At 48.5% G+C, this 23,684-nt stretch overlaps 8 protein-coding genes across 8 annotated transcripts; 4 read left to right on the forward strand and 4 right to left on the reverse strand.

Moving 5' to 3' along the window:
• The first annotated feature begins 2,559 nt into the window (after window positions 1-2,559).
• Window positions 2,560-3,981, forward strand: MYCFIDRAFT_58012 (uncharacterized protein). The gene is made up of 3 exons (XM_007922019.1): window positions 2,560-2,860; window positions 3,022-3,289; window positions 3,383-3,981. The coding sequence occupies exons 1-3, from the start codon at window positions 2,831-2,833 to the stop codon at window positions 3,703-3,705; spliced, it is 621 nt and encodes a 206-aa protein (XP_007920210.1). The 5' UTR covers window positions 2,560-2,830; the 3' UTR covers window positions 3,706-3,981.
• Window positions 3,982-5,160: 1,179 nt separating this feature from the next.
• Window positions 5,161-7,092, reverse strand: MYCFIDRAFT_96825 (uncharacterized protein; the record flags this gene model as incomplete). Its single annotated transcript, XM_007923430.1, has 2 exons — window positions 5,161-5,593; window positions 5,639-7,092. Coding segments are annotated over 2 exons (1,887 nt in total), but the record flags the coding sequence as incomplete, so codon positions are not given.
• Window positions 7,093-7,572: 480 nt separating this feature from the next.
• On the forward strand, window positions 7,573-8,536 carry MYCFIDRAFT_35247 (uncharacterized protein; the record flags this gene model as incomplete). The annotated part of the gene is made up of 2 exons (XM_007921746.1): window positions 7,573-7,777; window positions 7,848-8,536. The coding sequence occupies 2 exons, from the start codon at window positions 7,573-7,575 to the stop codon at window positions 8,534-8,536; spliced, it is 894 nt and encodes a 297-aa protein (XP_007919937.1).
• A 1,388-nt stretch (window positions 8,537-9,924) lies between these two features.
• MYCFIDRAFT_80074 (glycoside hydrolase family 95 protein) lies at window positions 9,925-12,308 on the forward strand (the record flags this gene model as incomplete). Its single annotated transcript, XM_007922350.1, has 3 exons — window positions 9,925-10,402; window positions 10,472-10,672; window positions 11,047-12,308. 3 exons carry the CDS (start codon window positions 9,925-9,927, stop codon window positions 12,306-12,308), a joined length of 1,941 nt encoding a protein of 646 aa, XP_007920541.1.
• A 509-nt stretch (window positions 12,309-12,817) lies between these two features.
• MYCFIDRAFT_35401 (uncharacterized protein) lies at window positions 12,818-14,575 on the reverse strand (the record flags this gene model as incomplete). The annotated part of the gene is made up of 2 exons (XM_007921754.1): window positions 12,818-12,958; window positions 13,019-14,575. 2 exons carry the CDS (start codon window positions 14,573-14,575, stop codon window positions 12,818-12,820), a joined length of 1,698 nt encoding a protein of 565 aa, XP_007919945.1.
• Window positions 14,576-15,007: 432 nt separating this feature from the next.
• Window positions 15,008-15,862, reverse strand: MYCFIDRAFT_64098 (uncharacterized protein; the record flags this gene model as incomplete). Its single annotated transcript, XM_007922090.1, has 1 exon — window positions 15,008-15,862. One exon carries the CDS (start codon window positions 15,860-15,862, stop codon window positions 15,008-15,010), a length of 855 nt encoding a protein of 284 aa, XP_007920281.1.
• Window positions 15,863-16,789: 927 nt separating this feature from the next.
• Window positions 16,790-17,659, reverse strand: MYCFIDRAFT_100211 (uncharacterized protein; the record flags this gene model as incomplete). Its single annotated transcript, XM_007923431.1, has 1 exon — window positions 16,790-17,659. A coding segment is annotated over one exon (870 nt), but the record flags the coding sequence as incomplete, so codon positions are not given.
• Window positions 17,660-22,139: 4,480 nt separating this feature from the next.
• MYCFIDRAFT_170278 (uncharacterized protein) lies at window positions 22,140-23,659 on the forward strand (the record flags this gene model as incomplete). The annotated part of the gene is made up of 16 exons (XM_007923432.1): window positions 22,140-22,212; window positions 22,238-22,392; window positions 22,416-22,482; window positions 22,539-22,574; window positions 22,607-22,649; window positions 22,674-22,755; window positions 22,782-22,821; window positions 22,854-22,901; window positions 22,935-22,978; window positions 23,003-23,028; window positions 23,055-23,258; window positions 23,285-23,384; window positions 23,427-23,447; window positions 23,479-23,585; window positions 23,612-23,620; window positions 23,647-23,659. 16 exons carry the CDS (start codon window positions 22,140-22,142, stop codon window positions 23,657-23,659), a joined length of 1,068 nt encoding a protein of 355 aa, XP_007921623.1.
• Between the last annotated feature and the right edge of the window lie 25 nt (window positions 23,660-23,684).

The following is a 23,684-nucleotide window of genomic DNA, read 5'->3' on the forward strand; positions in this document are numbered from 1 at the left end:
TTTAAGCGAGGCGAACCTCTACTACTACACTTATAATAGCCTTTACCTATAGAAACTAGACGAGCTGTGTTTTTTCTAAAAAGATAAGATAAGATTAACAATTGAAGGCTGCTAAACCTAACTAATTAGGGCTAGCGAAACTACGAATAGTAATAGCCCTCGTAATAATAAGAACAAACCCTCGGAAGCGGACAACCCTCGGAAGCGGACATAGCTAGGTCTTTTAAAGTAGACGCAAAGAACTCGGTACGATATTACGTAGAACGGGGGCAGTGCTACAATACCCCGTATACCTACCTATTATAGCAGGGAAGGTGCGCTCGTATTATAATTAGTCGATAGTCCTTAATTCTTGTAGTTATATATCACTTTATTATATACAAGGATAGCGTAGTTAGAGTTAGACATTGTGCTATATTAGAGGTAAGGTTTGACATAGTTACATAATCGGTAGTTAAGCGTTCAATTTAGCGCGGACTAAGCGGCCTATAGGACCTACTAAGTTAGCAGTAACGGGGGTTAAGACTAGAACAAAGACCGGCTACGAGGGCGCGGCCTTTAGAAGGGAAGCGTATATTAGGACTAAAGAGGTTATACGTAATTGGTATATAACCGGGCTCGAGTGAAGCTAGGGTCGTAATGCCTTAGGTAGGGCTTAGCGCTTAGTAATAGGCCAACTTGCCTGCCTTCCTCCCTCTCCTCGTAGCTCCTTATCGAATACTACTCGTACCTACTACCACCCTATCTACCTGCTAATATACCCTTCTTATAAGGTACTAGACAGTCGTTAGAAGGATAGTTATTTAGCCTATTTAATAGACTAGTCGATTAGAAAGTAGCACGACAGTTAACTGTTACTAAATCTACGACTAAGACTAAGCTACTAGCTGCCTTATATATAGGCTTAGAACTAATCTAGTAGAAGCGCTTCTTCGACAATATTAGCCTTACCTTAGATAGCCTTCCTATACTATATTGTAACAATATATAGACCCTACGCATTATTAAGGCAGATACTAGTAAGCTAGACACTAAGCTTAGGTATGTAGATATTTATTAATATTAGCTACGCTAAGAATATAAATTAGGCCGTATATACTGCGAGTACCTAGCTATATAGGATATGCCCGCCGATAGACTTACTAAACTCTATAGACTATAGAACTAATAGAGGTTTATATAGCAACTTAGACTATTAAGGCTACTAACTAATAGGCTGCAAAGTAAAATAGGATTAATACCTAAGGATATATAAGGAGGCAACTCTTCCTTTAACAACCTCTTCCTCTTTAGTAATACAAAGACAACTCTATATAATAGGTAGTAGTAGCGCCCCCCCCTCTATTTGCTACTAATTATAACTAAGTCGATTAAATATACCTTTATCGATTAGCGCTAACAAAAGTGTCTAATACGATAACGACGACTAATTAGAATAAAGGATTCAACCTTATCTTCTAATATAGACTAAACAAATAGTATAGGCAATCGTATAGGAAACTTTACCTTACGGGGTACGTTACTATCGCCTATATTATTACTTCGAACATTACTTCTACTAACTAATAATAAGTCTACGGCGATTATATTAGTGCTAGTAATAATAGTATAGTAGTCTTAGCTAAGGGTAGCGTCCTTAGTTTAAGTTACCTATCCTAATTCGTTAAATCTATTTAACTAATGTATATCCTTACTTAATCCTTCGTCTAATTAAATAGACGCTACCTATACGATTGATCTAATAAACGATAGTAATAATATAAAGGGCTTAGTTCAATTTAATTAAACTAACTTTACTATACGATACGAGTACTTAGATAAGGCTTAATAGTATTAGTCTATACTTAGACTACGTAGGAAGACAATAGTTCCTAGTAATAGGGACTATATATAAAGGTATATATATAGTCCGGATTATGTAACGATATCCTTCTAGGGTAATCGGGGTATAAAATAAAACTCTCTTATATATAGTATAGATTTAAACTATTTTTTTTATTGTTTTAATAAAGTACTATATAAGAAGTCGAAAGGATTAATTTTTCTTTTGTTTATATATAAAGAAGCATTAACTACCTTACCTAAAACGGAAGGCAAGCCCCTTTCTTTTTATATAAGCTAAGGGGGTATATAACGCGTAAGCTTAGTTATATAATAGTACGTAACTTCTTAGTAGGAGAAGGATTTCTATACTATATTTTAGACTATAGAATAAGCAGAACATAGGCAATCAACGAAGCTATATTGAACAGCTAGCAAGGCAGTATTACGTAAGTAATCCACTGCGCTGTGCGTGATACAGGCAACAGAATACCAATTACTAGCCGGCCTGTGCTCTGACGCACAAGGCAGCGATAAAGCACGAGCAAATGTCTGAAAGCCATGCAATACGACATCCACACTCATTCGCTGCCTTGACAACATTCTGATACCCTCAATGTTTAATCTCTAAACCAACCCTCGCTCGTGAAAGCCCGCACGTGCCAAGCATTTCCTGTTTCACGCCGTACGGCAACCCCGTGCTCGTGTGGCTGACGACATCCTCCACTCCCACTTCCACGTCCACTGCCATACAACTGCTGCTGCTACAAATACAATACCACACCACGTTTCTTCACAGCACGACGCCACCGACGACAGACATCGCGCGCACCGAGCTCGAAAGCAGCCGACGCTCCTTTGTACATTTGCCCGCGGCTCGGCGAGGCGATCCGTACGAACTCCAGCAGGGTCACTTACAGACAAAGCCCACGGAGAAGAGCGAACCCGGGCCTGGGGATAAGAGAAGCGCCATATCGAAAGACGTACCAGACTCATACCGCTGCCCAAGATGGCCGGCACCAGGAATTATGACTTTCTCGTACGTGGACACTTATCTCCAACACGCCAGAGGGCATTCACCAAGGTGGAATAGAAGTCGGCAGCAATCGTCTCGACACATAGGCGAGCCAGCAGGCGGCGATCCACGTCGCAAAATGCTACGGGGACATGCGCATAGACTGACCTGCTGTATCTCTACAGATCAAATTGCTGCTCATCGGCGACTCTGGCGTAGGCAAATCATGCTGTCTCCTGCGTTTCAGCGAAGACTCCTTCACGCCTTCTTTTATCACGACCATCGGCATCGACTTCAAGATCCGGACGATTGAGCTCGACGGCAAGAGAGTAAAGCTGCAGATATGGGATACTGCTGGTCAGGAGCGATTCCGAACCATCACCACTGCATATTACAGAGGCGCAATGGGCATCCTACTGGTTTATGATGTCACAGACGAGCGCAGCTTTAACAGTGAGTCTTGCCATGGCACACAGCATGAACAACGGAGAAGGCAGGAGCGTTTGGCTTTAAAAAGGCGGTGACTGACATGTCTATGCTTCCCAGACATCCGAACATGGTTCTCGAACGTCGAGCAACACGCAACAGAAGGCGTCAACAAGATCCTCATAGGCAACAAATGCGACTGGGAAGAGAAGCGAGCCGTGTCGACCGAACAAGGCCAAGCATTAGCAGACGAGCTAGGCATACCGTTCATGGAAGTCTCCGCGAAGAGCAACATCAACGTCGACAAGGCTTTCTACAGTTTGGCAACCGATATCAAGAAACGAATCGTGGATACGCAGCAACCCGCGCATACGAACAACCAGAACGTCAGCGTGGGAGGCGGCTCGGGTAGCGCGGGAGGTCTTGGAAAGAACTGCTGTTGAGAGTGCTTCTTTTCTTATGAGGTTAGACTTATGCAGTGAACAGAGCGCATGGGGACTAATTTGGAGTTGCTCCTTTTATTTTCACGACATGGCGTTTTTTTTTGTGTGTGCTGGAGATCAAATAGTACCCCCAGGTCAGGCAGGTATATCGGATGGCATTGTACAGGCAGCCTTTTTTTGTCTCGAAATTTTCACATGGCTTTCTTGCGTTTCACTTTCACTGCAGGACAGCCCGTTACGAGATAGATATGGGTGCGAAGCAATGGATTCAACGCTACGTCTGCTGCTCACAATGTTGCGGAGAAAATGCTGTAAGTTTCAGTCTCTACCTTGTATGTCTTCTGTGGAGCTGATGAGCGGCCCTGGCTACGCATGTTTCTGCACGTAGTGAAGAGTGCACGACCTCTTGGTCACTGGTTCGCACAAGCCTTGAAGGTTGTCGTTGTAGTCTCGCGGCAACACATGCTACAGCCATCTGTGAGCATTTCTCTACGAATATTCACCTGCAAACTCACCGGCCACCGCACTCCTAGGCATCAACGAGCTATTCGAAATCATCTCATTGCACATTCCAATCCGAGATCTACTGATCCTCCAGCGCACCGCTACAATCTGGCGAGACACCATTTACAATTCGGCTACGATTCAGATCAAAAACTATGCACTCGCGACGAGTCTATACCTACCACCATGGAGGGTACTGAGCGGTGGGTGGGAGGGAGGGAGGTTTTTTTTTTTTTTTTTGCCGAGTGATGAGGAGGTTGGGAGAGGATGGAAATGAAAGTTGGGGGATTTTTTCGAAGAGGAAGAAGAAGAAATCCTTCGCTTCGGATAAAGCAACTTTCAGACCAAACCTCGACGGAGGCGGAAGGTTCAAGGACGTATACTAAACACAGTCCTCAGCCTCGTCGATTGGGTCTTGCTATGATGATAGGACACAAACAAGAACGAGGACGGTGACAAGCGCGTGTCGGAGTCTAAGAAAAACTTGAAGAGTGCTGACAAGGACTCGTCGAAGTCCAAGAAGGGCAAGAATTATGAAGATGGTGATTGCCTTAAGGACGAGTGAGTCGACCGAATTTGGCTCGGTCCTTGAACAAGAGACTCTGAGGTTGCGTTCCCCTCGTTCGAAGATCTGCGTATCTCGGGGTAAAATCAACGAGTTGCGCAATATGTGGAAAAATTTAAATCAGGTCCTGGTGTCCGCAATCGATCGTTGTCATATAGCAATGGGTTCCCCTTCCCCCTCCATAACTTTTCTTTCATCTCCCAGAGGACATGGTTGGCGCGGAGGACTAAAAGGTCCAAAATCCTTATCATTACCCGGCAGCCTATGCACATGGTATCAAAGCACATATGTACAGAAAAACACTGCATTCCGTACCTAACCCATCTTACACCCGAACTCCTCGCTAATGGTTTCATAGGAATTGCATGTCTCTTCTAAGTTTCTACCATTTCATAGAAAAGCATGTAGACCTCCCTTTGCATACCGAGAACATCGCTCGTCTTGCTCTCTTTGATCTTTTCGTCGCTGATTCTCCACCAACGGTCAGTGCTTGTTTTCTTACGCCGTTGGCTGCCTGTGATGCTACGAATGTTGCGAGTTGAGGATGTCCGCTTCGGTTTCTCGGCGTTGCCTTCCGTTGTCGAAACGCCGTTTTTATATGCAGTCGATGTGTCTATGGTCGCCTCTTGTGTTAGTGGTGGGACCGGGATTTCTGCAGTAGACGTGAGCTCGTGCGAGGCGCTCGGTATACTCATGGTTGAGAGCATGGATTTTCGTTTCTCTGCAGATGGCGTAGACGCTTCGACAGGCTGAGTCGATGATCGCGAAGAACTACTCGGGGTTGCTGATGTGAGTGTAGATAGAGATTGGGAGTCTGCGCTTGATACCGGGCTGTCTCGGACATCTCTCCCCTCCTTCCCGGACCTGGCACTCAATATTGGACTATTGAGTGCACTAGGCACAGGAGAGTTCCTCATGCTGAAAACACCCTCTGTACCCATGGTTGTAGGTGTTGAAAATGGTTGAGGTAGGACCTGTCGACGGAACGACTCGTAATGACCACTATTGTGCCCGCCCTTATGCGTCACGACACCTAGCAATCGATACGACTTTCTGTCTAAGAGTCCGCCGAGCGGTAGTGATTCCGGAAACGATACCTTTGCTTGGTTCTTTGCTGATAACGCTGATGGATCCCACACCGATCGGGATAGATGCACCGACAATATCCTGGGGAATGTCGAGATTCGCGTGTGCCTAGCTATCCTTCGCTTCGGCGCAGTGGATGAATCTGGGAGCTTGACATGGTTGGGTAGCTTCTCTGGGTCGTGATCCAGAGCCTCTTGCAACTTGGCTTGATCTCCTTCGATCGCCTTCCTTTCGGATTTCGTTAGATTTGACTTGGCAAGGAGCCGCGTGTTCACTGACATGGCGTGCACAAGTCTGCAACGATCACACACAAAGTCGTCAATATGCTCCACCTTCAACAACCCATCGAAACACTCATTAAGGGTTGCCGATGTTTGTAGATGCGGCACATGCAGCGTAAGGGTCAGGAACGAGGACACTGTTGGCTTTGGTTTGAAACGGCAATGCGAGCACTCGACTTGCGACTCCAGCTTGCCTTGAAGTGGAAACACACATTCGTCCTGCTCCGGATCTTCGTCTCTGTTTCCAGTTGTGGTTGACATGAGTTTACTGTCCCTCGGGTGATCTTCCTCGTTGCCGTTTGGTCGTTCTGCAATAGTTGCCCGAGACTCAATTGTCACACCAAAGCCTTCCGCTAGACTCCGTCTCGCCTTGCGGCGCACTCTCCTGCCCGCATTGTATTCTTCTGCAACTCTTTGCACAATCACTTGCAGAAACTCCTGCGCATCCTGCTGTGTCCTTGAGATCCTAGTTCGGAATGCTTGCTCGACACATCTGATGAAGGACTGTGCCGATATAGTCTTCTTGTAGATAGGCCTCTCATTCAGCGCATCTAGCACCTCTTTCAAGCCCGCAGTGACCAGGCCTTGTTGCAGACCCTCAATCTGCCACTCCGGCGTCCTCTTGGCGCCTGGCTTCTTCTTCGATTCTTCCTCCAATGCTGCAGAAAGGTCGCTGTACAGTTGCGGCCCGTCTAGCTTTCGGCGATGAACCTCCCTAATCAGGAATGCTCGCAGCTCCGGCAAGCCCGCCAAAGCTTGAAGAACCGAGTTGATGAAGCAGTCGTTTGCCGGATTGACCAAACCTACGACGCCTTTTTTGCGAGTGCTCTTAGAACTCTGGGCAGCCTCGGCGTCGAGGAAGAAGGTGGGAGCAAAGACGTAGACCAAGGTAATGGCAGCCAAGGATGCACCGGCGGCGTAGGTCGCGATGGTCAGCGGTTTCTCGGGCATCTTCCGCCGCGCCCTGGCGGCTGCTGTGCCTGTGCCTGTGCCTGTGCCGGCGAACACTATGAGGGTCTTTTCGCGTTCACCTGGGCCCGCCGTCGCGGGCGGTCGTGCGCAAGATATGCTTGTGGTTGAGGAGAGTCCGGAGGCAATAGCTGCTCCATAACGAGCCAGCAGGTTGACAAAGGAGTCCAGTTGGAGGGATTGGACCACACGCGCGGGACGCGGGATTGTGCAAGACGCAGAGGGTCGCTGGGATGTGGGATGTTTCTACGCTGCGCTGCCTCCAAGCTAGTTGCTAGTTCCGGCGACTTGGATGTTTGGTCGGCCACCAATGTGAAGCGGGCTGCTTCGGCTGTGGAAGAAAGACTGCCGAACAAACGCTTGGCCCTGCGCCTTGGCAACGCTGGCTGCACAGGCCGTCGACTTTCACTTCACTCGTCGTTGGCATGTGAAAGTGTGCTTGTCACGGAGCAGCGAGCTATCATGGCATCTCCATTGCGATCCCGAAGCATAGCGCTACCGCAGTGCACGGCGTGTCTGCGCAGCTATGCGTGGCAGGCAACGGCAGACGCCTCCGCCTGTCAAAATGCTCTCCGACAGCAGACGAGGAGCAAGAAAACCGCGACAAAAGCGTCAGCAACAGTGCCAGCAAGGCTGTTGAAGGATCTACCGGGATTCGGGAAAGCTGGTATGATTTCTAATCTTATCCCATGAAAGCTCTCCCCTCTAAAATCTACGCGCAGGCTCTATTGTCCCAGTGACCCGCGGCGAGCTTCGAAACCACTGGTTCCCCAAACGCATCGCCGCATATGTAACGCTCGCAGAACAACGACAACTTCGGCGCGACAATATACCCATAGAGCGTGACTACAACTTCGGCAAGAAAGATGACCTGGCAGCAGCGGCGCTGGCAAAAGCAGCCCGAGCACCCGAGCCCGAGCCCGCGCCAGTGTATGAGAAAAAAGCGCCAGAGGTGGAGAGATTGACTGCTCAAAGAAGTATGGAGCTGCTAGATATATTTGTGCCACATCGCATCGATTTCTACAGAGAACCGATCATGGAAGCAGAAAAGCTTGAAGAGCCAGAGGCAGCGGCAGCGGCGGAGAAGAAAGAGGACAAGAAGCAGTCGGCATCGAGTGCAGCAGCAGACTTGCTGGCGGCGAGATCGTCAATCCCACGAGAGAAGCCCAAGCCAAAGATGACGGGAGCAATCTATGGCTCGGTAAGCGCGCACGACATTCTGGTCGCGGTCCGGGCGGCCATCGCAACGAATGACGAAGCAGCAAGAGTCCTCATTGCAGAGCAGGACATACACTTTATGGACCCTCAGGCGCAATCCGAGAACAAGATCAAGTCGATTGGAGATTTTACAATCGAGCTCAAGATCAAAGGCGTCGAGCAAGGCATTAGAAGGACTGTGAGGGTCGTCCCACAGGAGTCATCGTGACAGCCAGCATGATGAACTCAGAGTTATTGCTCGCACACAAATTACTCGTAAGGTGGAAAGGCGTTTGTGTTGAGAACGCCGACCTTTTTCCAGATCCGCCGACCCCGCGGGATGAAACCAGCCGCAGTATGCGCCAATACCACCGATCGACAGGTACGAGGCATGATGATGTGAATATATGAGACACAGACTCAACCCCGTGGTGCCATTCACTGCTGCCTTTGGCGCGAGACAACGCATGATCCGCTCCGCCACAGCAGCTTATGTATCATTGTATAGATTGTCCCAATATTCACCATTTCGTGCCGGAAGAAACAAAAACCTCCCGCCGGACATTTCTTTCTGATCTGCCTACGCAAGTCACACTCCAACAAAACCAACTAGATCGAAGGAAGCCACAGTTTCGCACTGGAAGCACAAGATATCGAGAAGTTGCCGTCTACTGTGCTCACCTAAACCACTTTCCGCAGTCAATCATACCGGAGTGGAAGCATTAAAACCAAGAATGTGCATCCTCACGATACGATCCTGGCCATGCGGTCACAGCCGCTGCACTTCGGCAGATGTGTGCATGGACGCCCTTTCGATGCCAGGGACAGCACCTTACGACTGTCCGTTTGCAACACACTCCTTTCATAGGCAAAGATCTCGCGACTGGCCCTGTCCGATCTGCAGTCGGCACAATGGACCACGAGATGTAGCGCACGAGCGTGACCCAGGAAGGCTGCCGGCTTCTATGTCGCCTCGCAAAATGCAGCAACAGGCTCTGAGGCTTCAGCGAGCTGCACGAGAGCAGCAAGGTCAACGAGCGGCAGATTTATGTAGAGCTTCACAACAGCTTCAACAAGACTGGCAAAGCATAGGCCTGCCCTCATTGCCGGCCTCAGTGGAACCACTGCGCGAAGGATTATCGCCCATTAGACCTGCCCCTAGTGGCACAAGACATGCCGCAGAAGACCTTACTTGTGGCTCTAGTGACACAGCAAGCTCGCTGTCAAGTCCCGTCACGCCCAATCATGCAGAAACACATCCTTTGTGGTCTGACTTCAATGATCTGAAGATAGACCGCAGCGAAGCCAAGGCGATGCCACACAAAGCTTCGCCAAAGCACGACTAAATGTTACGTCTTGGAATCTGATTAATTCCGATGGATAAATGCGGATGGCGGCCATTATTGCAGCGTATCCCAATGAAAGTCAGCAGGCAGGCATGATTGCGTGGAAACTCTGTTGGCCCTGCCTCATTCGGCGTACCTCCTCCGTACTCAATGCGAAATTAGATTAAACCGACTAACTAAATAGCAAGGCACTGCCAGGCAGGTAAAACTCTCAACAACTTCTCTGAAAGAAAAAAAGAACCGTGAGCTCTCGATTCTCGAGTTCACAGATATGGCGGACCACACACTCTGGTACACAACCCCGGCCAACCTGTGGGAAGATGGCCTCCCAATCGGCAATGGACGTTTGGGTGCAATGGTTCGGGGCACCACAAATGTCGAGCGCCTCTGGCTCAACGAAGATTCAGTTTGGTACGGCGGGCCACAAGAGCGTGTCAATCCGGGTGCATTGAAGAACTTGGATCGGGTGCGAGACCTCATTAACCAGCGACGTATTTCAGAAGCGGAGAACCTCATGTCCAGGACTTTCACTGCAATGCCGGAATGCATGAGACATTACGAACCTTTGGGCGATTTGATGCTGTATTTTGGGCATGGTGTGGATCCACCAGGCCATCATCAGCATGTGGTCGGCATTCCACAGTTTGAAAATCAGAAGTGGTCTGGTGGTGGGGGGAAGGAGGTGACGGGATATAAGAGGGAGTTGGATTTAAGGACTGGAGTGGTCAGCGTGGAATATGAATGTGATGGTGCGCATTTCAAGCGAGAGGTATTTGCTAGTATGACGGCGGAGGTAATCTGCATGAGAATGTCTTCAGATCAGGCCATGACATTTATGTTAACGTTAAGTCGTGGAGATGACAACGATGCCCATCGAAAATTCGACAGGACCTTCGATTCCTTGACAAACACCGAAGATGGTCTATTGCTACAAGGCGCCATGGGTGGCAAAGGCGCAGTCGAGCTCGCAATCGGAGTCAAGATCCTAGGAGACAAGAACACGAAAATTGACGCCTGCGGTATCGACGTCGAGATCACAATGGAAAGGGACAGTAGCGTCACAATCCTCATCGCCGGCGAAACCACATTCCGCAACGAAAACGCATCCCAAGCAGTCCACTCCCGCCTCTCCCACGCCTCAGAAACTCCCTGGACCCGACTCCTCTCCTCCCACATCGAAACCTTCTCAAACATCTACAACCGCTGCACCCTCACCCTCTCCCCAACCCCTTCAACCCCCCTCCCAACAAAACCCTCCTCGCCAACGCTCGCCACCCTACCACCAACACCGCCACCTCCCAAAACCCTCTCTCATCCCTCCTCTTCAACTACGGCCGCTACCTCCTCCTCTCCTCCTCCAGCCCCCTCTCCTCTTTACCTTCCAACCTCCAAGGCCTCTGGAACCGCGACGAAAAACCCGTCTGGGGCTCAAAGTACACCGCCAACATCAACGTCCAAATGAACTACTGGCCCGCAGAAATCACCAACCTCTCCGAATGCCACGAAGTGCTCTTCACCTTCCTAAAACGTTTGGCCGCAAGAGGAAAGAAAACCGCGAAGGAGATGTATGGGATTGACAGAGGTTGGGTGAGTCATCATAACACTGATATCTGGGCCGATCCCACGCCTCAGGATCGGAGTATATGCGCGACGTATTGGAATTTGAGTGGGGCGTGGTTGGTGGTGGGACATATTTGGGAACGGTATCTGTTCAGTCGAGACGAGGGGTTTTTGCGGGAGAATTGGGACATCATGAAAGGTTCTGCGGAATTTTTCGTCGAGTTTTTGGTCGAGGATGGCGGGAAGAAGGATGGGAAATTGGTGACGAGTCCCAGCGTTTCCGCCGAAAATTCTTATTTCTATGTTGATGGCGAGGGGAAGAGGCAAGTGGGGAGTGTATGTGCCGGACCGACGTGGGATTCGCAGATTTTGAGGGAATTGTTTGGGGCGTGTGTGCAGGCGGGGAGGATTTTGGGGGAGGAGACGGGGGAGTTTGAAGGCGTTTTGGGGAGGTTGCCACAAGACGAGATTGGGATGTTTGGACAGATTATGGAGTGGAGGGAGGATTTTGAAGAGGTCGAGCCGGGACATCGACATGTTTCGCATCTTTGGGGATTGTTTCCGGGGACGTCGATTCAGGCCAAGGAAATGAAAGATGCGGCGAGAGTTACGTTGAAACGAAGGCTTGAGGCGGGAGGGGGACATACGAGTTGGAGTTTGGCTTGGATTCAGTGTTTGTGTGCGAGGTTGAGGGATGAAGAGTTGGCGCAGGAGATGGTGGGGAAGATGAGTGGTGCGGTGTTGGAGAATTTATTTGCGAATCATCCTCCGTTTCAAATTGATGGGAACTTTGGCTATACGGCTGCTGTGGCGGAGATGCTTTTGCAGAGTCATGAAGGGCCTATTGATCTGTTGCCGTGTCTTCTTGCCGATTGGGCGGAGGGAGGGAGTGTTAAGGGACTCAGGGCGAGGGGGAATGTTGTGGTTGATATCTCTTGGAAAGATGGGAAGCTGGTGCATGCGACGTTGTCGTCGACTACTAAGCAGACGCGAGTATGTCGTATCAATCCAAATCGATTGATTAGTGGGAAGGGAGAGGTGGAGGTGGAGATTGGACCGGGTGTGGCGTGCGAATTGAATGGTGTTTGGGAATAGCAAAATGTCATAGATGTTGAATAGTGCATATTTAGTCCTCAGAACCCTGAATTCATATTCACCGAATATAGGTTGTGCTCCACTTAAGTGAATAGTCAACATTCGGGACATTTCTTAGCGACAGCGAGGTGAAAAGGCAGCGAGGTACAATACTTACGAGAATGTATCCCTCGCCTAAGTCTAGAAGCTTTCAAGGGTAGTAAGTCTATTTAAAGACTATCATTCACTTCATTCTTGGTAGGGAGCCTCTGACAGCAAGACAGGCTAGTCTGGCCAGCCCTCTACCTTTAGTATACAAAATCTAGTGTTCCGATGATTACATGAGTAGACCCACCATTCAGTACATCCATATTGAAGATCATATTCAGCTGAATGCGAATATGTAGTCTCAAACTGAATACTCACTATTCAAAATCCATGCTAGAAATAGTGAATCTTCTAGGACTGAGCACGCTCAGACGCTGTCATTCGTACTTTAGGCCGAAAAATCCGCCCCATGTTGCGAAGTCTTACGCTGTCGCCTCCTGATCAGCCTTGACCTTTTCGTCATCACAAGCTCCTTCGATCGGTACGACGTAGCCTTTGAATTTCTTCGTAGGCACATTGTGGCTAAAGAGCCAATCCTGTTCCTCATACGTACGGCCTTTCGTCTGCTTCGATGTTAGCTGTCATGCCCATCAGAGGACGCAAAAGTTTTGTAGAAGGCTCACCTCAGGCAGTCGAAAATAGGCCCAGATCAAGGAAAAGACCGACACGCCAGCGAACAAGAACTCCATCTTCGCTCCTGCATTGACAGCGCCAGGATTGAGAAGGTAAGGACCAAGGATTGTCAAAACCAGGTATGTAGCGCCATTGAACGTCGCGGTCAGGGACAATGTCTTGGCTCTGAGTCTTGTGGATGGAGTATCGGATGAGATAATGAATCCCAGAGGACCAATAGTGAGTGCATAACTCAGTTGCATGGAGATCAACATTCCAGATTGAGCCCAGGCATAGCCGTGGTTAGATTTGTAGTTTGGTGCGAAGCACATCAGAGCGACAGGCCACAGGATTATCTGAGCATAGCAAAGACTGAAAAGCCAGCACGTCCGTCGACCAAACCATGTCAGTGGGAAGGCGCAGAGTACAGCGCCGACAAAATTCATGCTCATCAGGCCGATGCTCATGTTGAAGGCATTCGCTGTGCTCAGTCCGACCTGTTCGAAAAGGTATGTTGCGAAGCCTACAGGATTTCCGGAGAAATTCTGTGTGATGAAGAGCATTGAGCAAATTTCGAGTCGTCGTCTGTTGCCGTTCTTGGTGGAGAAGCAGTCTCGGTAGGTGGCACCATCCTCCAATTCTTGTTCGTACAGGTCGGTCCGGACCATCATGGCAAGTGTATTGTGATTGCTCTCCCACATTTCTCGACTGGTCAAGCTATCAAGTGCTTTCTTCGCTTCATCGAGACGGCCCTTGCGAATGAGCCACCAAGGGCTTTCAGGGCACCATATGAGGCCGATGAGCAAGATCGCTGGCCACACCCATTGGATTGCGTATGGCGTCCGCCAAGCCCAGTCGCTATCCCAGTTGATGAAAGCACGAGTGATCCCGGTTTGCAAAAGCTGGCCGATCACGTATGACAAGTTCGCGGTGCCCGTCATGAAGTATCGAAGTCGTAGAGGGAGGACCTCGCTGGCGTAGGCAGGTGCGAGCACATGGTAGCCGCCCCAGATGATGCCTTGTAGATACATTGACGCGGTCAAGACGCCTATATTTGGCGCAAAGACTTGCATGAACACCAGAGCAGACGTGATCGATAGATACAGCGCTAGTGTCTTTCTGCGGCCCAGCCGGTCCATAGGTATAGCGCAAGCCCATGCTCCGATGACTTGACCAACGATGGCGCCCATGCCCATGGCAATCTGCCATTCCGTCGGGACTTGATATCCGTGACCTTTTAGCACTTCACCGAAGCGCTTTTGAAAAGCAGGGAGTGCGAAGAAGTTGCCGGTAATCTCGATATCATAGGCTCTCATCACAACGCAGAGCGAGACGAACATTGACCAAGCGGACGCCTTCCAGTATTTGCGCAGTGCTTGCATCAGTGGCATTTCATGCTCGAGAAGCGTTCCCTCTGCTGCTCTCCGAGCATCCTCGGCTCCAAATTTCCGCAAATCGTCGGCATCGTCGGTTCCATCCTCTGCTGTTTCCACAAAATGGACCCGAGACTTGTCCTTGGATGTATCGTCGGGCACTGACGACTCCTCAGGTGTAATCTTGTTCTCCATAGTGGCCATGCGACTGTGTACAAGGTGAGAAGGGGCTACCGCTGCCACTGCCAGGCATGGCACTTATTATTATTATCTGCATTTCTTCAGCTTCGACCGATTTGCGGAGAATCCTAGTACCGGCTGAATAGCACTTTTCTGTATTTTAGGCGAACAGGTATGGATTCGGTACTTCATCAAGTTCACTCATCGCCTGATCCTTGCTACAGCGCGAGTTTGTTCTGTTTTTAAAACGGCAATAACAGCACTCGGCGGAGGCCGCCATTCTCTCCGTCTCTTCGGTATACTTTGACCGCCTTGTGGAGAATCCCGGAATGGCAGTTTCCTGTATTTTGGGCGGACAGCTGCCGATTCGGTACTTCGCTCGTCGGCTAATCCTTGCCACAGTTTATTCAGTTCCTAAAACGGCAAGAAATGGAAATGGGGCTCAGGTCACCCAGCAGAAGCCGCAATTCTCCTCGGCTCTTCAACTCTTCTCAGCCAGTCCAGAACCAAGGCCTGCAAGACCTGCCTATCGTATTCATCAACGGGCAGTCCATGATCCGCGCGGTCGAGGAGCGCGAAAGACGCCCTGGTGTAAGACTGGAGAAGGGTCCAAGCATCACGGTACCCGGTCACACCATCTTGTCTGCCTGTGACAATCAAAGTCGGCTTCTTAAAAGATGCTTTGTCGTCATGCAATCGTGCATTCAACCCATATTTGTTCGGATCATGCCGAATGACGTCCAAAGCCGTAGCATCAGAAGCCTCAACAGCAGGAAGAACAATCTCCGTAAGTCTCTTTCGAAACTGTCCAATATATTCAGGCGTCTGAACAGCTGTATCTCCAAGCTGTTGCCGTTCAGCAGTCGGCAGCGAGGCAAGAAGTTTTTCATTCGCGATAGCAGGAACGAACGGGTCGAGATCCCGCTTCTCATTGACAGGCTCTACGAGTGGAACTCGAAGAAGCAAGCCATCAACGTGCGTTTCGTACTTACACGCCAAGGCACGAGCGAAATACGCGCCGCACGAAGATCCGGCGAGGAGAAATTCTGAGGGTAGAATGTGATTCTCAATGAATGTCTCAACGCTCGCCAGCATGGAATCGAGATCTTTGGCTTGACCGAGCGGTGTCTGGCCCATGCCTGGAAGGTCGATGTATATTCTTCGGTATTGACTGGTGTGCTTGCTGAAAATTGGTTCGAGGTCGTGCGCTTCGACTGCGCCGGAAATGGTCCATCCATGGATGACGAGAATTGGGAATCCTTCGCCATACTCGCGGAAAGCGAGATCCTGCAATGCCGCCATGTTGGGAAGTTGATGCGTGAGGTTGATGTCCCTTGAGGTCGCAGCTGAGATGGAGGGAGCTTTGCCAAGAAAGTCTCTTGGTGGCAGGCGGTAGCGATGCACGCTTTGGAATCCTCCCAAGGCGTTATGGCTTCACTGTAATGCGAGCGGTGCGAAGCCGGCGGTTGAAAATGTGCATGAGCACCGCTGACAGAACTCGTCTTGTTGTTCTTGTAGAATACCTGCTACAGATCGACCAAGAAACACCTCGCTAAATACATCGTCATCCATGGGTATCTTGCTTCAAGAAAAAAAGCAGCAACATGACAGCTGCCGGTCCCATATCCAGTCTTAGCAATCCATGCCTTTTCCCGCCATATCAATACGCCGTCGCTATGCCGTTTGGTACGAATGAAACCGTGCAAAGAGCACTATGCAGGCAAGCCAGACAGCAACTCTGAGCCGAGAGACAGAACTTCCTTGGCCAATGATGGCTTACTCTTCCAGTTCGCCTTCCTCACTGCCTTCTCCATCCGATTGAGCCTGTTGAGGCTGCGATTGCGATGCGGTCTGCTCTGCCGCTTTCATATCGAGCGCTGCCTGCTCGTTGCCATTCTGCACTCGCGATGCCTCTTCTTGTTCCTTCAAGCCCTCGACTTCTCCGCCACCAGCTGGAGCTTCTGGCACAGGTACAACAACGCCATTCTCAGACTTCTCCTTCGCCTTGTCATCGTTATCAGTGTGGTGCGCATCGAGTCGAGGTCGCTTGTTCTCTTTGTCACCAGATATCGAATCGCCGTTGGGTTGGCTCTCAGCACGTCCACGCTTAATTCCGATGCTGCTGGCGTTGCTCGCTCGTCTTTCGCTACCAGGGTAGGGTGATACTGGCCCGGATCCATTATCCCTACCCCGCGTCTTATCCCAGCTATCGCTTCCACCATCCACTGCTGGTGTGAGCAGTCCAGCGTAGATCGAATCGTTGCCTTCTGAACCGCCACTGGCCGAGATGCCATTGATCTTGTGTGTCGATGGGTCGTAGTTGGAGAGTATATACTCAACGGCTCTCCGAATATCTCGTGTGCGAACGTGCTGAGATTCCCACCACGGTCTGCCTTTTGCATCGTCGGGAAGAGTCACGTCGCATTGCTTGCAAGCTGCGTAGAGGCTAGTAACCGCAATTACTCGGCTGCTGACCAGGAGGCAGAGCTGTGTGTTGTTGCTGTCCGTGACGAAACCCCACGCAGCATTGCGAAGACGCTTGTTGTGCTCTATGCCATAGTACTTGAGCATCTCGAACAGCTGCCTGTGTGGCGACTCCACCGTCAGGTCGAAGCACAGCGTCTCCAACATGTGGTCTTCGTTGTGTAATATCAGGTCCCGCCATTTCCAAAAGTCCTTACTCTGCTCGTCAACGACCAAGTTCGGATTCTTTTGCGCCACTCGACAGAATGCCAAAACGAGCTCCTTCATCTTGCGACAACTTTCTTCCACCTTTGTCGCCAGAAACAGCGCCGTTGCTGCGGCCTGGAAGTGGTGGAGCTTCGGGATACCATTGCGCTCTCTCTTTAAGCTGCCTCGCATAAGGAATCGTTGGAAGAAGATTGACGCGGTGCTCAGTGTCAATTGGGGAAGCTTCAGCATAATTCCAACCTGTACAATGAAGTTGATGCCTTTCACGCGCTTGTCGCGCTCTTCGTCGACCGACATGCCATCCTGTATTGAGGGCGTGTTCGCGAGCTCTTCGTCTGTGAAGATCCATTGTGCTTCAGCCTCTTGGAGTACCGCATTGGGACTTTTCGGTCGTTGTCGCGTCGCAGGATGTGTCGGAGGCAAATGGTTGGTATTGGAGGGCGGCGGCATGGCCGCGAGCGCTCAGACTTTTGCGCGCGCGTAGTTGGGAGCCGTGTCACCCACGCGTTAGCTGTATGCTATTCGTGAGTGATCGCAGATGCAGGATCGGATCGGTGATGCCTGCGGCGTGAGGCGATGAGCTGAGGCTTCAATCGCTCACGGCACTCGGAAGCGGTGGAAAGTCCAGTGCAGACTCCGGCGGCGCATCTGTCACGGATGTTTTGCGATGCAAAGCCGAGTGAAGGCGAAATCGTGTTGGAATTGCAGTACGGAATTGAGAGTGGTGGTAGTGTGAGGCCGCGAAGGTGGAAAGGAAGATCCACTCGCTGTCCATCAACACGTGCGCAACCTCGCTCGAAAGCTTAGCACGCTCTGACGGAGCTCCATATATACCAGATTGTTAATGGAGGGTTGGCTTCACTTTAGTCTATTGTCCTGTTGCGCCTTCCTTACTAACCTTACTATGCCTATTGTCGCGATAAACCTTACTTAGACTCGCTATACTTTCGCGCCTTGCCTCGTAATATTCTTCTTCTATCGATAATACCGATAGCGATACCGATACCGATAGCAGTAGCCGCTATAACTAGTATTCCGCGAGACCTTATTCTTAGCGTAGCTTTAGCAGCTTTAGCTTCAACTTTAGCAGCGTATTTACTAGTAGCGCACTTACTAGTAGGAGGAGGAGAATATTTATCGTAAGTCGCGAGGTATATCGCTATAGACTCGCTACTAACTCGCTTTAGACTTCGACGCCCTACGACTATAAATACCTACGATTTCTAGTACTATAGCGCGCAGATATAGTAAGAGCTACTCGATTAGATAGCGATACCGGATAAAAAGAAGGCGGTATTAAACAGACTACGGAAATATAAGGCTACTAGAATTATTATAGAAACGGACTCTAGCAAGCTTATACTAGCGCTATACTACTACTATATACGCTCTAATGACTTTGAGTATCGTATACTTAATACTAAGGGCGAGCGTATCTACGCTTATTATAAGTATAAGGGCAAGTCTAGCTATACGGCTAGTATAGAAGAGGTTAAAGAAGACGATAGAAACAGCGAGCTAGCCGCGATATAGGCGCGAGTCGAGGCCGTAGAGGCAAAGAATACTAAACTAGAGGCAAAGATTAAGGTATTAGAAGCTAGGTTCGATAAGTTAGAAGGATATTGCCTCTCGTAGTTTAAATAGCTTAAGAATAAGGCTATTATTAAGTCTAAGGATATGTATACGATATAGAAGGAGCTGTAGCTAAATAGCGATCGCGAGCTACTAGTAGATAATGTTTAAGGAGCGAGTCTATAGCGAGTCTATAGCGAGTCTATATTTCAATTTCCTTTCTTCTTCGATCGTGTCTCTATAGACAATAGATTAACTAGCTTCTAAGTACGCTTTAGCTTCTAACTCTTCTATCCGCTCTAACTATCTTACTAACTATCTTACTAGCTATCTTGCTAGCTATCTTGCTAACCTTACTAACCTTACTAACCTTGCTAGCCTTACTAGCCTTACTAGCCTTCTTGCTAACTATCTTGCTAACTATCTTGCTAACTATCTTGCTAGTCCTTAGCTTCGCTCGACTCTTTTAGAATAGGCGTAACTCGCGGTAGCCTCGCGGTATCCTCGCCGCTTAGGTTAATAAACTTAGGCGGCTTTTTAGTATCGATTACCTTCTCCTTCTATAGCTTCTCTTACTTAATCTCTATAGATAGAACAACCCCGTCCTAACTCGCTATAGTACTCGCGCTACTACTCGTAGTAGGAGTACTTAGCCGGTGCTTCCGCTTTAGTTGCCTTTATTACTACAGCTTCCGCTGTTATTAGATATAGATTTTAAGGTAATAGATTAGTAGCTGCTTTATTGCTTTCCCTCCTATTTGCGGTTTAAAGAGTATAAGAGCCTCTTTAACTAGTCCTAGGCCGAGTACTTTAGAAGCGACTTTATCTAGTAATAAGCGCTTATTATCGAAATTAGTATAGAAGAAGTAGTTCGTATAGTCGTCGACCTAATAGACGCTACCTTACGGTAGGTCCTTAGCGTTAATCCGACTAAGAACCTAGTCTATAAGTGATATATTAGCTTCTTCGAAGTCTTTGTTAGACCAGATATTAGTAATAGAAGTCTATAGGACTAGCGGATTATATTCCTATAGGTCGACTCTACCCCTACGAGAAACCTCTACTCGCTAGCTAAAAACTAAATAGCGGTAGGTAAATAATACCTTTATTAGCTCCTTTAATAGTTGTATAGGTATTAGTAGACGTTACGAGAGGCTCCGAGATCTAGCATTTAGTCGAGAAGTTAGCTTATACTGCTAAATAGCAGCATTGCGTATAGTATTCGCCGCCTTAGGTAGAGAAGGGAACGCATTAAAGCCTCGTACTATACTCGTAGTTAAACTCGTAGCAGCAGCGGTAGCAGTAGCGGCTGCTACTAACGGCTCGCGTATAAATCGCTCGGTTAGTAGATTAGGGTTCTTAAGACTATATTAGTTACAGAATGCGTATACTTTTAATAGTATTATATAGTTAGCGCCGGGAATAGTACAAAAGGTACCCTAGATAGGCATTGTTAGCAGTAGAACTAAGGTAGAACTATAGTAGTAGTATAGAGGTAGAACAAGATAGGAATTAAAAGATTAAGAAGGAAATAGAACTGAAATAAGCGACTCGCGGCCGGCTCGCGGCCGGCTCGCAAATCCCTTATTTTAGATTAGTATATATTATTTGCAAACTTAATTAGTCTAGCCCCGGTATTCGCCCTACCTAACGTCTAATTACGAGCTGCTAATAGCTTGTCCAACTCTATTAGTTTAGGCCCTAACCCTATAGCTGTATACTCGGCAATTAGCTATCGAAGAAGTAAGTATACCTAGCGGTAAACTCGCTTTCTATCGCTATTATTCTCGCTACTACTAACTAGATACGAGAAGCCGCGAGTCTATAATGCTATCTAACACTAAGTAAGCGTAGCCTCGGGCAGGTAGGCTTTAAGATCTAGGAATTAGCGAGTCTATTAGCGAGTCTATAGCGAGTCTATAGCGAGTACTATAGAATCTAATATATACCGAATCCTTAAAGGTCTTGCTCTATATTATTAAGTACGCTATTAGGCATAAGAATACCTTAATAAGAATGCCCGCTTAGCTCTAGATAATAGTATAGAATATACGGAATACCTAGTACGACGTATAGTCGATTAGCCTGCTTCCTAATCCGATAGCTGTTCTAGAGGTAAACAAATTCGAGGACTTTGTAGCGTATAATTAGTATGTAGACTATAAGGAAGGCAATCCGATCGGCTAGTAATTTAGCATCGTATAGTAACTCGCGTAGTAACTCGTAAAAATAGCCCCTCTAGCTATTTAATGCAGGTGCTTGCTAGCGCTACTATGCCTCGATCCGCTAGTTTATCTTACTCGTACCGTATTTAAAGCAGTCTTCGAAAGCTAGTAGTTCTAGTTCTAGTTCCGGTTCTAGGTTACTACGAGTCGTAAGGCGAGTCGTATAGTAAGCGTCCGCGGCTAGAATCGTTTCCGCCCTACGGTCTAATCGGATAATCTATAGCATTATACTACTATTCTTAATCGTTGTAATATATTAAGCGAGTACGGATATAGCTATACGGCTAGCAATCCCTATGCAGACCTAGATAATATAACGCGAGTAGACATTAATAGCTACGTAGATCTATATCCCCTAATGCTCGAATTTATAGTAAGTATCTATTAATATTGCGTAGCTAGGGCCTAGTATAACAATCGCTCTATAGTGCTCTCGCGCCCGCTTATAGCGGACTCGCAACCCTTTAGGATTTAGCAAGCAAGCTATACGATATAGCCGATCTCTACTAATAATGTTATATTTAGACCTAATATAGGTATATAGGTGCCGTCGGCCGAAGGACTCTACCGTAGACTTCTCGAGCTCTTCCTATAAGACCTCTACTATCTCCTCTTCCGCTTCTATCTATCTATCTCGCGATAATACCTTCTTTAATCTAAGCTCTTAACGTATCCGTTAATATCTCCGCTAGCTAATATTAAATCTATCTATCTTTAGTACTTTAACCGCTTCTTTATTAGTTAAGCGTAAAGCGGAGAAGGTATATACGACTCGGATCTTTAGTGCCTCGATATTATTAACTCGGTTATAGTAAGCGTAATAGCTATAATTAACCCCCTATTCCTTAAGCCTCCGATAAAGCGTAGAAAGAGCTATCTAGTAACTAGTCTTTTATATAAGGTACTATAGGATTTCGCCTTGTATAGTGCCGCTATTAACCTGTAAGGTTATCTAAGCCCTCTATAGCGAGAGATCGATACGTAGAGGCATTTTGCGAGTCAATAGCGAGTATAGTGCGAGGGCAAACATAGAAAGTTGGTCGTAGAGGTAGGTTAGTAGAGGCGGTAAGAACCTCCATTGACAATCTGGTATGTATGGGCCTCCCTACGCTCTGAGGCTGGGGATCCGATCTTTGTCAGGCCTCGCCTCGAGACTTCAGATCTGTCTCCGTACATTCTCCCGCTTGAGTCGTCCTCCATAATCCTCAAACTCAACATCCCTTACAGCCGCAGTCATGCCTTCAGGTCAAGGAAGTAGGTGCCTTCCGAAACCCTTCGCCAAACCCTGCCAAGTCAGCTGCCGAAACGCAGACATATGCTAATCGCGCTTTGACTGAACAGCCGGTACCAACCCGATCCACAATAAGAAGCCAAAGAAGAAGGCAGTCGAGGAGGACGAAGACGACAAGGCTTTCAAGGCCAAGCAGGCTGCTGGTGCGTCATCGGCATACTAGAGGGCAAGCGACGCCTTTTCTGACATTGGCTTGTAGACAAGAAGGCGCGAGAGGAGATGGCCAAGAAGGCTGGTGGAAAGGGTCCGTTGAACACTGGATCGCAGGGTATCAAGAAGAGCGGAAAGAAATAGGCGACTTTTTGATGGGGTGAGAAGATGTGTTGAGGATGAGATACGACGTGATGTGTACGGCGGAAGACTCAGGCATAGCACAGGCGTTTAGGGAGATATACCATTGCAAAGTTTTCCTTTGTGTGAAGCACTTTACGGCTCCTGGTAGGTCATACTGATGCTGCACAGTCCCTTGAATTTACCACGCAGTGACGGCAGCACAATTTGCGCCTGGAATAAGCAATGCCTGGTGACGATGTGGTGACAGCACGGCGATTCGGTCTAGAGGGTGGCAGCGAGGGTCGACGGTGATGTGTTGGAGACTCGCAAAGCGGGAGAACGCTGCTGAAAGGTCTCTCGCGAGCAGTGACAGGTTTGCACAAGGCGAAGGCGCACGACTGCTTAATCTTAATGAGGTGGAGCTGCGGCGAATTCAACTCAGTGTTGAACGCAGCGCGCCTTTTCCCATTGTGCCCAGACTCCAGCCAAACCGCTGGACCCGCATATACCGTCGCGAGGCGAAGGTGCGGCAACAACAGCAGCAGAACCACCGCGCGCGCCTCTTCTCCAAGCAGCTGCCAAGAGCAACAACATTGATGAAAAGTAAAAAATGGTGCGAAAGCCAGCAAAAATTGCCCTGCGCGAAGTCAGCACTGTAACACACTGTTGAAGCCGAAAGGAAAACTCACCCGCTGCCGCCGCCGAAGCGACGACACAGCACTCGAGAACCACGCTGTGCAATGCAGTCTCAAATACTAGGCACCACCGATTCGTGAGCCGGTATACCGCGAGAAGGTCTGTCAAGAAATGTTAGTTGAAGGCTCAAAGTGTAGGGGTGGGGATGGGGGATACGGACAAGTATGCAGATCGAAATTGGAAAAATTGAAGACTTTTATACTGCTTTGAGAAGCTCGGACCATGGCGAATATGCGAGAATGGTTGTGACTAGGAATTTCGAAAGAAGGCCGCGGAAGTGAAGTGAAGTGAAGTGAAGTGAAGTGAAGTGAAGTGAAGTGAAGTGAAGTGAAGTGAAGTGAATGTTGTTGATCGTTGCTTGAGGCTAATAAAGCCC

This window comes from Pseudocercospora fijiensis (genome assembly GCF_000340215.1).
Source record: "Pseudocercospora fijiensis CIRAD86 unplaced genomic scaffold MYCFIscaffold_1, whole genome shotgun sequence".
NCBI classification, from domain to species: Eukaryota; Fungi; Ascomycota; class Dothideomycetes; order Mycosphaerellales; family Mycosphaerellaceae; genus Pseudocercospora; species Pseudocercospora fijiensis.

Excerpts from the sequence above, each read along its gene's own strand:
- MYCFIDRAFT_58012 (XM_007922019.1), top strand. The coding sequence starts at position 2,831 with ATGGCCGGCACCAGGAATTATGACTTTCTC. Across the intron at positions 2,861-3,021 it reads CCAGGAATTATGACTTTCTC|ATCAAATTGCTGCTCATCGG; the intron begins GTACGTGGACAC and ends GTATCTCTACAG. Across the intron at positions 3,290-3,382 it reads AGACGAGCGCAGCTTTAACA|ACATCCGAACATGGTTCTCG; the intron begins GTGAGTCTTGCC and ends TATGCTTCCCAG.